Raw genomic sequence first — 12,655 nt, 5'->3', positions numbered from 1 at the left:
CGAGCTGCATTCGAAGTCTTTGTCATACAGCGATCGAGAAATATTCTCTCAATGGATCGACGATCGCTCCATGCACAGGCATTTGGCAATCTGGTGGCTGATTCATCTTCATCGTAATGACTTAGAAGGTATAAATGGGGATCGTCAGACGAGCTGTTTTAAGCACTTACCCTCCCTATCTACCAAGCTACCACCAGAAAATACCAATTTTCGAAGAACTTTCACATCATGTCTTCTGCCAACGAGTCTATCTGCATCGCCATAACTATGAGTAGAGGATCAGAGAATAAATCTCTCAGCGAGCACGGTAAGTCGTTCGAGTTTTGCAAGTAATTCCGTGTGGCGCCTCCTTCGAGGGAGGTACGGCACGCTGATCGGTCAATCCTGCATCCATGGTAGCCAAAAATATAAGATCATTAGCTATTACCAGTATTCAAGGTAGCGAGGCCTCACAAGCTGAGCAGGACCGGAAGGTGTCGAGATTGAACAGTGCTTATAAAACCTTTTGCGACTCGATGGGGACCGATAACGCGGAATCGAGCCTCACGAAGTTCGAGCAGGCTGTACAATCCGCCACGGGGATTCATCTATCTTAGCTGATGAAGGAATGTGGTCTTTAAGGCCTAGAACGACTCTCATACCAGGGTCTGATGATATTAATATGTCAAGATGCATATATACAGCCTCCCCATGCATTTGTGTATGCAGAGTCCTGGGTGGTCAAGCGCTTCAAACATATCCTATGACGCTCTTTGATCGATCCCATCCTCGAAGACTGTTATTTCTTTTCATCTCTCTGCGAGCCATATTCAAGGTAAGTGCTGGCTCTTTCTGCTACATGATCAGTCAGATGAAAGGACCGTTCGATCTTTGTACAACTTTGTATGCATCCCAAGTGATAGGATGATTCAGTGAATGGGGGATATAAATTCACCAGTTCGTAGCTGCAAAGAACCACTTATGCATGTACAGATCAGATGTGGATAATATAACTTACGCATGACACTCCATAATGGGGTGATTGCTGAAAGTCTACAGTCAGAATTTGCTTCTCACCACCGTTGACTCAGACCGAGGTCAAAGTAAATTCCGAGCTACTGCACCAAGGTATTGTGAGAAGGTACTAGACCCTCTCGAACCTCTATACTCACCAAGCTGGATCAAAGGTTGTCTTTACTTCAGTCAGATGGTGAAGAAAGGATGTACTTGACAGTCAGCATGACCGCCGAGCAGTCCTTGCCACTCTATAAGCTCAAACATAGTTTTTACAATGTTCTTCGTTGATCTTGTTTTGGAGTAAGTACGTTCTGCAATTGGTCTTTACAGCAAATAAGCCTATACAATGTCAAGCGATACCGAGCCCAGCACTTCTCAATCCAGTACACCCGCCTCAACTCCATCTCGGTCTGCTAGTCCGGCATCATCAACCGCTTCCACTAAAAGCCAAAGCACGATAAGGACGAGCGAATTCTTCAAATACAGGATAACTCCCGAGATGTAAGTACAATTCACTCGCAATTTATCGGTACTGCATCATCGCAAGCTATCGCTAAACATGAAAGGCGATAGTCAGGAGCAAGCACCGAAAGGATTCAAATATGAGAAATCAACTATGGATGGGGATAAGATTAAGCATATTTTCAGGAGTGGGGATGACCAGAGATCGGAAGTGTATGAAGATGGGACGGATGAGTTGGGAAGGGGTCATCTCTAGATTATCTCATGTGTAGTCGGGCATATCTCTCAGATAAGTGGTAGCCCACTATATAGCTATATCATATCAGTCTTCTGTCGTCACGTTGGGTCAGTCTGCCAGCAGTTATGCATTGGACTTCAATAGGAAAGTCGCTGTCGAGTCCGTCATATTAAATGATTATAGCAGTTTGGTGCGATTTCCCAAATAGACTCCTGTTGTCTTTTCAAGCTGAACAGAGGGTGATACTGAGAATATGAACCGACTCTCCCACGATACTTTATCATACATACAAATCTTAAGCGTCCTTATCTTCCGCCCTTCAAGCAGCCTGAACCTGCTTCAGTTGTTCTACTGCGTCTTTATACTCGGCGCTACTGCTAATGGCATCTTCGGATTGGAGTGCGTTCTGCAATACATACGTCAGTGACGCATTCCGCCGGTATCCATACGTGATGATTTGTCCGAAAGGAAAGAAAGCAGTGAGATCTTCCATGGGTGGGAGTGACCGTTGACAATTGTTATTGGAAGGAAGACCGTGAACGAATGAGAGAACATACGACCAGATCATCCAAAGCTTGTACGGCCTCTTCCAGTTGACTCTTCGTCCTGGGTATCATCATCTCGGAATCCCTCAAAACTCGTTCCTTTTCCCACGAAGCGTAATGTCAATGTAAGCTATTTGATCGTTGATGACTACGTGACACGACTTACGGCTGCTCGGATATCAGCACCATCTGCATCGTTTGCTTTGAGCTTCTCAATCACTTTCTTCTGATCGACTACTTCTTGTGTATATATCGATTCTTCCTTGTGTAATCTATTTAGACCAATGCGATCAGAAGCTTAAATGAGGGAGTGGTAGGAAATGTGAGCTTACCGCTTGACTACTCCTGTCTTGATCTTGAGCTGTTTGAGGGACTGTGCTGACGAGTCTGACATGTTGCGTATATTTCCTTGCTACCGGTATGTGGACGAAGTTGATGTTGCAAGAGTGAGAATGTGAGAATGCAACTTGGCTCGAGTGATGTTGTGAGGGGTTGGCGCGTGGTGTGGAGGTCAAAGCGACACTTCACGCGTATATACGTGGTAGCGTGTCAAGTCATCAAACAGGTACCATCAAAGCGTCAAGGGGTCCTTTGGGAAACTTTGTCATTGATATATCGAGTGTTGTTTCTCGGTATTTCGTCAACGGTCATAGAAGGTACAAAGCATCACAGCCCGTTCGATCTGCGCATCGTAGAGTACTGCATAGTAGCTCTCCCGACCAGCTCTCCCGACTGGCTCCAGGGCGCTCGCTGATCACGAACAGCACACTCTGCTGCATTACATTGCAAGGATACGCATTCCCGTCGGCGAGCGGTTCCATTGAAAGTACGCAAGCCATCGGTTCAACCTGAGCCACAGTAACCAGTTGAGAATCGCTCCACGCAGCGTCTGACAAGAACAGTCAAGATTGTACAGTTGCAATCTCAAATTCAAGTGTGAGAGCATTCATCCGGTCTATATGCTGTATAAAACCTACACGCGCAAGGTCGGCACTGCCCTACTGCAACCACTCCAGCCAGTGTTCGCCAAATTGATACCCTTCTTCTTTCTCTACCACGTCAACCTCCATAGAATCTAAAAGCTTGCCATCGGTGTGCTCTATCAGTATGCCTAGCCTGCAGATAGTCCCCGATTCCAAGAATAACACCCACTACGACCACCCACACTGCATTGCCTCAAAATACTTTATCAGATTGTCTGAAAAGCTTCCTCGGCACTAGCAGCAGGTAGATTAAGCAGTCCTAACATGGTATCATGTCTCGAGTAATGTCCTGCGACGTCAAAGTCCAATCTTGCGCCGTGCAAGGAGTCAAGATCAATCTGACTCGAGTCATCAGCGCTCGAGTACACGTCATAGCCAGACTGCTCACCTCCGCATTGATCACACCCTCCTGGTCCCATAGTGGACCGGCTATCACCTGCCCCAAAGGACCGATGATACTCGTACCACCTCTGGACCAAGCTTTGTTTTCCTCTTTCTCTGATTGTGACAAAGCGAGTGAAGGCGGATAGTCCGCTGGAAAATCTGACGGAGCGTGGTATTGATTGACTGATCCGTACATGAGCTTCAACTCCCACTGCCCTAAGTTCGACTCACCTGAGATAACGAAACATCTCCCCTCCTGTGCTATGTGTTGCACACTTGGCAGATTCGTCGGTCTACTGTCTGCCGTCGGAGCGGTGTATCTGGGAATCGCGTTAATTACGATGTCCTTCTCATCCACAACGACTCACATCTCCACGCCCTTCCTATACAATTGATATCGCGCAAGGGGCATATAATCTGTTATCGCAGCATCAGCATGACTTGACAGAATGATCTCCACTCACTTTCCCAGCATATTAATCCGCCAATTTTGCCGATCTTGGTTTGGACCACAGGTAGGTTGTCTTCCACCTCGCCATCTGCAGCTGGGTTGGTAGCATCGCCTTGAGACCAAACAATCCTTTCCGCGGCGGTAGGCTGAAGCTTTCTATGTTTTGACAAGAGTATGCCCATGGGGGAGAAGAGAAGGTTCGTGCACCATAATGTTGACCCCACAAGCGAGCGCTCGACTACGCCGATCGACAAGTACTAACAAATTGTGTAAGTTGACGAGTGGCCTGCTCGCGAATAACTCACGATGCCTTGCTTCTTAGACACCAAACACAACCTTTGAAACGCATAGAAATCGTCTTCTTCGCGATATACGGGTTTATCGCTGAGCCAATCCTTTCCCACCGCGTCAAGGGGTACCTTTACACTGGACTACAAGTTCGGCTCAGCAACAGTCCTGTCGCAACCGTCCGGAGCTACGGTACACACCTTGACGTAACGACTAAACCACTCTCTGTTATCGTCCGTTCTAGTCCCGATCTGAAAGTCCAAAAATCTGGGATATGCGCTTAGTGATGCTTCAGGTAGCGCTACCAGGTCTGCTCTGTCCTTTTGTAGAATTTCACCGATGAGCTTCTCGTATTTGTCAAGAGACGCTGTGAGGTCGAAGGCTACCGGGCATGTCTGGACAGCCGACACTTTGACTTTGACTTTTGACGGCATGTTGTGATCAGTGTGATCAGGTCGAGGTCAGATCACCTTAATTGATATACACGATGAGCTCAATGAGAAGTCAAATGACAAGAAACGACATCGAGCCTCAGATAGTAAACATCCAACGTCGTATCCTTTTGCACGGGTTTAGCCGATGAGCCGATGAGCCCGGAATCGAGTCATTTATTGGGTCGTTGCTCACAAAAATAGCCGAACGGAGATAAGCATGAGGTAAATTCAGCACAAGCAAAGCTCTCTGGTTTTGTCCCTGACTGTCGAGCGAGCACGTATGGATGTGACCCCATCACCAGACCTCGCTCTTCCTCAGCAGAGCCCATCCTGAATGCCTGTCCGTAGAGGACTTAGATCATACCTCTCCAGCAAGGAAAGTATGATGGAGACTTCCTCCCAGCGAGTCCAGATCATTCTACTGCAGGTGTATCACCCAACGCGCGGCTAGGACCGGACATATGGTCTCTCATACACTTCGTATAGTTAGTTACCCAGTCGTCACGCTCGGCTTTACGTAGTTGACGATGGCAACCTTGAGAGCGGGGATGGGGATGAGAATTGGTCCGTAGCTGCTTGGACGACTCTTGGAAGGACAAATCAGCTAATAGATGGCAAAATATTGGATCCTGTCAGACTGTGCTTGATGGCGGATGGTCAATCTGAGAAATTGTCATACGGGGTAAGCTGATCGAAGCTATTCCTTATCGATCGTCTAATTTCTTGGTTAGTTCCTCTTTATATATCCTACGCGGCACCTATCAATTCTCAGTCCAATCGACCCTGCGATCCTTACGGCGTTTGTGCTAGTTTACAGATACGGGCTAAATTCCTTGGCATAGCTGACAGGTGGAATACGTTCAAGTGGGAAGTTGTGTCGGAGTATGGGACAGTATAGATGCAACCTTTGCTGTGGTATGTTGTTTGCCCTTGTGAGCGAGATCGACTTGAGTCGCCGTGGGTGTATAACCTGTATGACCTGGAATATGCATAAATGTACTGGTTCACTCTGTTCCTCACGTGTAAGCCTACGCGCCGAGGGTAAGATGGTGAATTAACAATTAAGATTATAATTCCGTTTGTTAGGAACAGAGCTCAATTTGTGAGTATTGTTTGAAGATCGTAAAGCAATAGGCTCTTTTACCTCATTACCATCGGCATTTGATAACTTGACACTGCCGCCAGACCATAGACCACGAAAAAGACTCGCGCACAAGATCTTGAACGATAGCAAAGACTGCCAGCGCCCGCAAGATACATTGTCCGACAGCATAGCATAGCATTTGAAGCAGGTAGCAAACATACGCTCGGGGCACCATTTTCAGGTCGAGGTTTCAAGCGAAGAGATACAAGATACATCTCTCCAACCCACCAGTCCATCGAATCAACCCAACTCCTTCATCTGCTTGCAACGCGATCACCTTCATGTCTCTCTCACAACATTCAACAACGATATGACCTCCTCGCCCGCTCGCGCGTACCCCCTTACCCGCCCTTCCGTCCGACAATACATCTTCTCCCCTCAACTCCTCCTTCGTCCTTCCATACGGTTGAAAACCTCCCTGTACGTCTTATCAATCACGATCATCCTTCTCGTCATACTGGCTCTCAATGCAGCTACGAGCAGACCCAGTACAGGCCAAGAGGTAGATGTCAATACCGTACCATCACATGACTCGCCGGCGGATTCGGGAGAAGGTAAAGATGTTGCTAAAGGGAAAGATGCGCATCTTGTAGATGAAGAAATACAGAGATCATTTGAGGAGCCTGATTTCTCATTACTCTCGTCTGCTCAGCCGCATGAGATAGGGTGTGATGTACCCCTTGAAGGAAGGAAGGATGAAAGAGGAGTGTTCATGTTTTTGGGAATTTTCTCGGCGGCTGATAAAAGGGAGAGGAGAGATCTGTGAGTTTTGTTCGTCTGATCGAGTCTCGAAGTCCCTACGGGATTGAGGCAGCTGCGAATGTGAGCAAAAGACGAGTTTGGGAGCTCTCTTCGAGAGATGGTGTACTAAGAAGAAGTTGACAAGTGGGAAGAATTTTCATGTGGTGATTGACTGCTGACCCTTTTGTTTTATTCAGATATCGTCAAGTGATAATACCTGATTTCCCATCTGATCAATTCACGGTAAAATTCATATTGGGTACACCACCATACCCCGAGAATCCTATAAGCCAAGAAGCAGTTGCCAGATCGAGGTTGATGAATGAGGTGGAAGCTGAGATGAACGAGTTTGGAGATATGGTCATATTACCTGTGAGTGTGCGAACATATAGCTCAAAACAACTCGTCTTGTATGTTGTCGTTGATGATAATGCTGAAATCATTGTATGCGTATATCATAAACGTAGATGATCGATAATATAGATCTAGGTAAGACACACGAATATTTCAAATGGGTAGCAAAGGAATATAGTGGACCGGGAAGAGTGAAAGGACGTCCGAGATTTGTCATGTGAGCAGAGGTCTCGTTTCATCTACGTTGGCATTCACCTCTAATAGGATAACAAGCTGATATGGGTTGATCGAATAGGAAAGCGGACGATGATGTAAGTCTCACCACGAACTATACACCCGATATACCACCAAGGAAACTGATAGATGAATATTTTCCGTTCTCGTAGACGATACTGGTGATGCCAAACTTGATATCAGGATTTAAAGATCTTAATTGCGCAGAGAACATATATTGGGGTACCTCAGCGGGAAGATCACATTATTTCGGTGATTATTTTAGAGGTTTGGCATATGCTATGAGTTGGCCTTTGGTGAGTAAAGTCTGCTCCTCTATCATTCTTCTCAACGATTTTCCTGTAGTGACCATCACGTTATATCATATCGTGAGAAGTGACATCAGACTTATCTGAGCAGATGTATCTACTTTTAAATAATAGATCCCACACGATGCTAACACCCTTCTCCTGCCAGGTCTCATGGATAGGTAATGCCGATATGCCCCTAGCCCACATTACAAAGATTGAGGATGCCCGTACAGGCCAATGGTTAAGGCATCTCGATCCAGTCACAGATCCAGTCAAGAGGATAGATATGGGCTGGACAATGGGTGATTGGAATCAGCTGGACGTGGGGGTAGAGACTGTTGCTTTGCGTGAGTGATTTCTTGGTTTGATCGATTACATTCAGATTCTCCTATCCCTTTGTCTTTGTCCCTCTTGACAATATTCACTTCATCCTGAAAACATGTGTGTTCCTTTGTTCGGGTTCATCTGCCTCTCTACTCGTATACAATCATCCTCATCAGATATGACGCTTCATCTTGTTGCATACCTAATAACAATGACATACACCTCATGTCAGAATTGCAATAGCTAACGTTCTTGTATTATGGTTCCGCAGATTGGCTCAAACTCGACGATTGGGTGAAAGAGCAACATCAGCGTTTACTTGATATATGGGCGGATGACAATCGACCATACGATACTGAAAATGGTGTATCACCAAAGATCAGTATACAGAAAGGTAAAGAAACACCAGAATCGGCTCAGAAGGAACATCAGAGACAGAAAGATCTAGGTTGGGATGTAGGTGGGAATCTGGATTGATGAAAATGAGGCGAGTGCATTCTAGGGTTATAGGGAATCTGATGGGAAAATGTATTTTGATATATAATATACACCGATGAACGATTCATCGCTGTTCGTGGACGGATATTCGCTTCATTGCCTCTGTCTTTCTGTCTTTTTCTCCTGAGGAGCAGCCAAGACGTTCATATGAGAGTAATATACAACAATTCATTTCATTCTATTGTAAATATGAATGTTAGGGCAAAAATAAAACCGAGAACCAAAAAAGAAAGAGTTGTAAGTACGTGTTGCTGTCCACTTCTATTCTAGCAATCCTGTTACTTCAAGCGTATAGTTGAAGATGATTATAAAGGTTTGGAAGGAAGTTGAGTAGGGAGGATACCGAATCTGTAGTTTAGGAGATCAGCGATACACCATAAATACCATACCGATACTTCGACCGAGTGGATATGGTGATGGAGAACGCAATTGGAGAGAGGGAGGATGTTGATTTTACTCAGTCCTGAGAATGATAAAATGACTCACCTCTTCTTGATGGTCACTCTGTGTCTTGAGAATTTATCATCCGGTGAGAAACGAGCTGTGAAAAAGCAATAAAGGTGATCAGTGATGTAAAACGTGGAGATGGCAAGTGGGACACCTCCTACTTTGTGGTAGTGATAAAGAATGTGAGGGAAAAGTTTTTACTCACCTGGATGAGCTGATTTAGTAGGTTTACCAGCTGTTGTTAATTTCTAAATGATTATTAACATAAATCGTCAGTATGATTCTTCCTTTACTCCTAGCCATCCCATTCCCATCCCAATTCCCATACGAACTTCCTTCCCTGTGATTGAACTCCGTTCATACACCAATTCAATTCCCATGACTCAGTTCAACTTACTTTGAGGGTGTAAATTCTATAATCAATCATGACATATCAGCGCAACTTCCAAATATAGATGATCATGGATGACTTGGACATACCTGTTTCCCCGTTCATCAAGAGTGTACATTAAATGCATTTTGGCTTAATTGCTTTCGGATGTAGGACGTAGGACGTAGGTGGCTTGTTCGAGTGAGATCGTGTGGTATAGTATTAGTGTATTTGTTGATGATTTGGCACCAGTCGATGTGATGTATGTTATGCTATGCTGCAAACGACGAAGAAAGAGAAGATTCGATTTTTTGGAAAAATCCTCGAAGTAACGGAATCAGATTGAATCACTGAAAACACCATCACAGGTGAGTGGAAATGCCACATCACTCCAAAGACCACAGAGGACGAGGTAAATACGAGCAGAGTCAAAACACACATTCATATCCATGTCGTCGCGAACCATTCCAATCCAATTCATATATCGTAAAGACCGTGTACCAAAGGAATCATTAAAAGAGCGTATATATTATCGTATCTACTAGTATCCGATAAAAGTTGACCATATAATCCGAAAATTCCAAAAAAAAACCCATGATGAGAAAAACAACGAGATGCCTAATAACTATATGAACAACTGAATAGCCGAATATGAATCTAGAAAACCAAAATGAGAAAATACAAAATGAATGTATTACCATACGATCGAACTTGACCACAAAGTCTCCGAAATTAGTTCAAACGTCCTTTATTCGAAACGGAACCTAAAGGAAAGAAAAAGGAAAAACTTGTCCAAAGTCCCTGTTGATTGTTCAGTTCTCAATTAATGTCCTGGTTTTTTGAATGCTGACCAGATATTGTTTCGACATGGACCACCACATTTGTTCTTACCATCTGCGCACTGTTGTTTATGCGTATTTCATCAGCTTGGATGTACTTGCGGGAGGTTTTTTTACTCACCTTATGATCGCATTCATCAGGTTTAGCAGGTTCTCCAGCTAATGCATCGCCGCAGTAACATTCTTTACCCTATGTCCACCGATCCGAAAGAATCAGCTCAGTCTGGCAGAACACTCCAACGATGGTGAATGGTGAAGATCAAATGGATTTATCTACTTACCCATTGCAAACCCGCATATTTGTGACCTTTGTCCAAACAGTGTTGAACGCACATATCAGGATTGTTGTTATCGTCGACGTAAGCTAGGATTGGTAATCGTCTGTTCATACCGTCGTAGCAATCTACAAGGATCGATCATTAATCATCAGCGATCAATGAGGTGGAATGGAATGATCTATCAGTTGATGAGATGTTAGGTAGTTGAGTAGAGTTTACTTACCAAAATAACATCCATAAGCGTACCATCCTTGACTTGATTGGGTAGCTCTCAGTTGAAGGTTGTTGAGATGTTCGTTTGACCTTTCTTCCACTGGGGTCGAAAAGGCTGGTAACGCCATAAAAAGTAATGAGCCGAAGATGGAAAGTTTCATGATGCAGTGATATGTTAAAGACCGTTTAGTAAAAAATAGAGATCAAGATGAGATGATGAATAGATGATGAGAGAAAGTAAGTGTGGTAATCGATCTATGAGTATATATATCCTATAACTGTTCAGGTGATGTATGATCGAAGATGGGGGAGAAGGGAAGATGATCTCAATCTGATCATCGTAAAGTCTCGGTCAGAAAAGTATGTCATGTCAGAGAATTTGTATGGACGGCGTCCCGACCCGAGATTATTGTTCTTCATTGTAATATCATCAGTCTCTGTTCTTGTTCGTGTTCTCTACCCGTCTACACTGCTGTGTAAAAAGGAGAAAGCAGGAAAAAAGCCACTGACATCTGTACGCCACCGTAGATAGTAACAAGAGAATCAACGGAATGTATGATCTGGAATAAGACTAGAGGTAGTGTACCGGAATGGTGGGAAGTACGAGGACTGGTATCCCGTTCGTGTGGTAACTCTAAAACCATTTGAGTTTTGAGTTGTCAGTTACCTGAACCTGAACCTGACCCGAACCTGAATCATTGATCGACCTGTACAAGGATGATTCAAAATTTCACTATGCGATGATGCTGATGATGATGATGATGAGGATATGTACCTTTTCTTACCCATTCATCGTGGGCAGAGTATCGGGACAGCAGCCAGGACAAGGTGGAATGAGATGGGTGGTTCTATCTTTAGGTCACTTTGGTCATGTGAGGTATCTAATGTTATACGTTGTTATCGTTGACGGGTAGAGTCGTCCCGCATATGTAGCGTAATCTCCGGGAACCTTTGATATTTTGAATGCCAGACAGAGGAGAACTACTGTCCGATGATATGGATATGACTTACTCTTGAATCGTTGAATCGCACTATATGGTTTAATCCAACATTGAAGAGTCTGGACCATCAAATGTAGTCAAGACACTAGTGAAATACTCGTTTCGGTAGACCAGAGATGGACTCGTGGGATAAGATGTAAGACATCCCCTGTCGATCCTTTAAGGCTCGTTTTGTCCACTGAATCGAGTAAGCGAGAGATTGGCGGGTATGACCGTTCAAATGCTGTGACGCGTGTCAGTGTGATTGTACGACGCGTTGCGGGTTGCGGGTAGTCAAGAGAAGATGGAAATGACGTCTGATCTTTTGGGTTGACTCAGTTTGGTAGACCTTAGACATACGAGTAGATCGTCATTACTCTTTGATTTTTCGAACAAATCGAACCACTTACATCTTGGCCAATCGAGTTTTGGGTAAAATCGCATTACGACACAAAGGCGATATACTATGTACTACCGCGGATACGGGAGCATAGTGTTAGCATTGAGACTTTCTCATCTTGGATCAAGGTGAGAGAAGCACAAGGACGAGCCTGCTGGTACCCGATCTTTGATGGTGAATTCGGAGGGGGGTCCTTTCGGAGTGCTTGGGTACAGTATCGTAACTGAAAAGGGAAAGGGGGATACCATCAAAACTGTTACTTTACCATTGCCGAAGAATTCCATTCTTTCTAACGCTCTTGGAATGTTCAAAGTGTCAACTTGGGAATATACAATAGTAAGGCTCGATAACACTCCATGAGAGACATACTACTCCTGGGTTCACAACAGGTCATACGAAATGAAGGTATCCGATGAATCATAGAATCATATGAGGTATCATGGTGAGACATCACCCTCGCACTGACATCCTTTGATCAATCTTCCTATCTGGATCTAACGCATTGATCGCTGTTTGTGTATTGATCATGAACACCATTTAAATTTACACGAGGCTCAAAGGACCCTTGTAGCGAGAAAAGAGCAGAGCTAGAAAGTGGAAATTTCCCTCACTGACTACTTGTTCTTACCACACTGATAGTGATAATCGATCATATCAGGTTGAGTCAACCCCAAACAACCAACCTGTAATCTGATCATCATCTTCTCTTCTCTTATCCTCTCATTCCTTCTTTTCAATCACTCTCTTAATCCTTATCCTTCT

At 44.5% G+C, this 12,655-nt stretch overlaps 5 protein-coding genes across 5 annotated transcripts; 2 read left to right on the top strand and 3 right to left on the bottom strand.

Annotated features, from left to right (window-relative positions):
- Positions 1 to 1,342: 1,342 nt before the first annotated feature.
- I203_102343 (uncharacterized protein) lies at positions 1,343 to 1,714 on the top strand (the record flags this gene model as incomplete). The annotated part of the gene is made up of 2 exons (XM_019149724.1): positions 1,343 to 1,497; positions 1,570 to 1,714. 2 exons carry the CDS (start codon positions 1,343 to 1,345, stop codon positions 1,712 to 1,714), a joined length of 300 nt encoding a protein of 99 aa, XP_019000822.1.
- Positions 1,715 to 2,015: 301 nt separating this feature from the next.
- I203_102342 (uncharacterized protein) lies at positions 2,016 to 2,635 on the bottom strand (the record flags this gene model as incomplete). The annotated part of the gene is made up of 4 exons (XM_019149723.1): positions 2,016 to 2,102; positions 2,254 to 2,340; positions 2,408 to 2,513; positions 2,574 to 2,635. The coding sequence occupies 4 exons, from the start codon at positions 2,633 to 2,635 to the stop codon at positions 2,016 to 2,018; spliced, it is 342 nt and encodes a 113-aa protein (XP_019000821.1).
- A 795-nt stretch (positions 2,636 to 3,430) lies between these two features.
- Positions 3,431 to 4,781, bottom strand: I203_102341 (uncharacterized protein; the record flags this gene model as incomplete). Its single annotated transcript, XM_019149722.1, has 7 exons — positions 3,431 to 3,562; positions 3,613 to 3,791; positions 3,840 to 3,928; positions 3,977 to 4,025; positions 4,073 to 4,316; positions 4,365 to 4,490; positions 4,548 to 4,781. The coding sequence occupies 7 exons, from the start codon at positions 4,779 to 4,781 to the stop codon at positions 3,431 to 3,433; spliced, it is 1,053 nt and encodes a 350-aa protein (XP_019000820.1).
- Positions 4,782 to 6,235: 1,454 nt separating this feature from the next.
- I203_102340 (uncharacterized protein) lies at positions 6,236 to 8,345 on the top strand (the record flags this gene model as incomplete). The annotated part of the gene is made up of 7 exons (XM_019149721.1): positions 6,236 to 6,687; positions 6,864 to 7,038; positions 7,134 to 7,237; positions 7,316 to 7,331; positions 7,407 to 7,550; positions 7,711 to 7,891; positions 8,140 to 8,345. 7 exons carry the CDS (start codon positions 6,236 to 6,238, stop codon positions 8,343 to 8,345), a joined length of 1,278 nt encoding a protein of 425 aa, XP_019000819.1.
- A 1,661-nt stretch (positions 8,346 to 10,006) lies between these two features.
- I203_102339 (uncharacterized protein) lies at positions 10,007 to 10,674 on the bottom strand (the record flags this gene model as incomplete). The annotated part of the gene is made up of 4 exons (XM_019149719.1): positions 10,007 to 10,084; positions 10,144 to 10,212; positions 10,304 to 10,425; positions 10,524 to 10,674. The coding sequence occupies 4 exons, from the start codon at positions 10,672 to 10,674 to the stop codon at positions 10,007 to 10,009; spliced, it is 420 nt and encodes a 139-aa protein (XP_019000817.1).
- Between the last annotated feature and the right edge of the window lie 1,981 nt (positions 10,675 to 12,655).

The sequence above is a fragment of the Kwoniella mangroviensis genome (genome assembly GCF_000507465.2).
Source record: "Kwoniella mangroviensis CBS 8507 chromosome 1 map unlocalized Ctg01, whole genome shotgun sequence".
NCBI classification, from domain to species: Eukaryota; Fungi; Basidiomycota; class Tremellomycetes; order Tremellales; family Cryptococcaceae; genus Kwoniella; species Kwoniella mangrovensis.
This window is presented reverse-complemented; position numbering and strand designations above follow the sequence as displayed.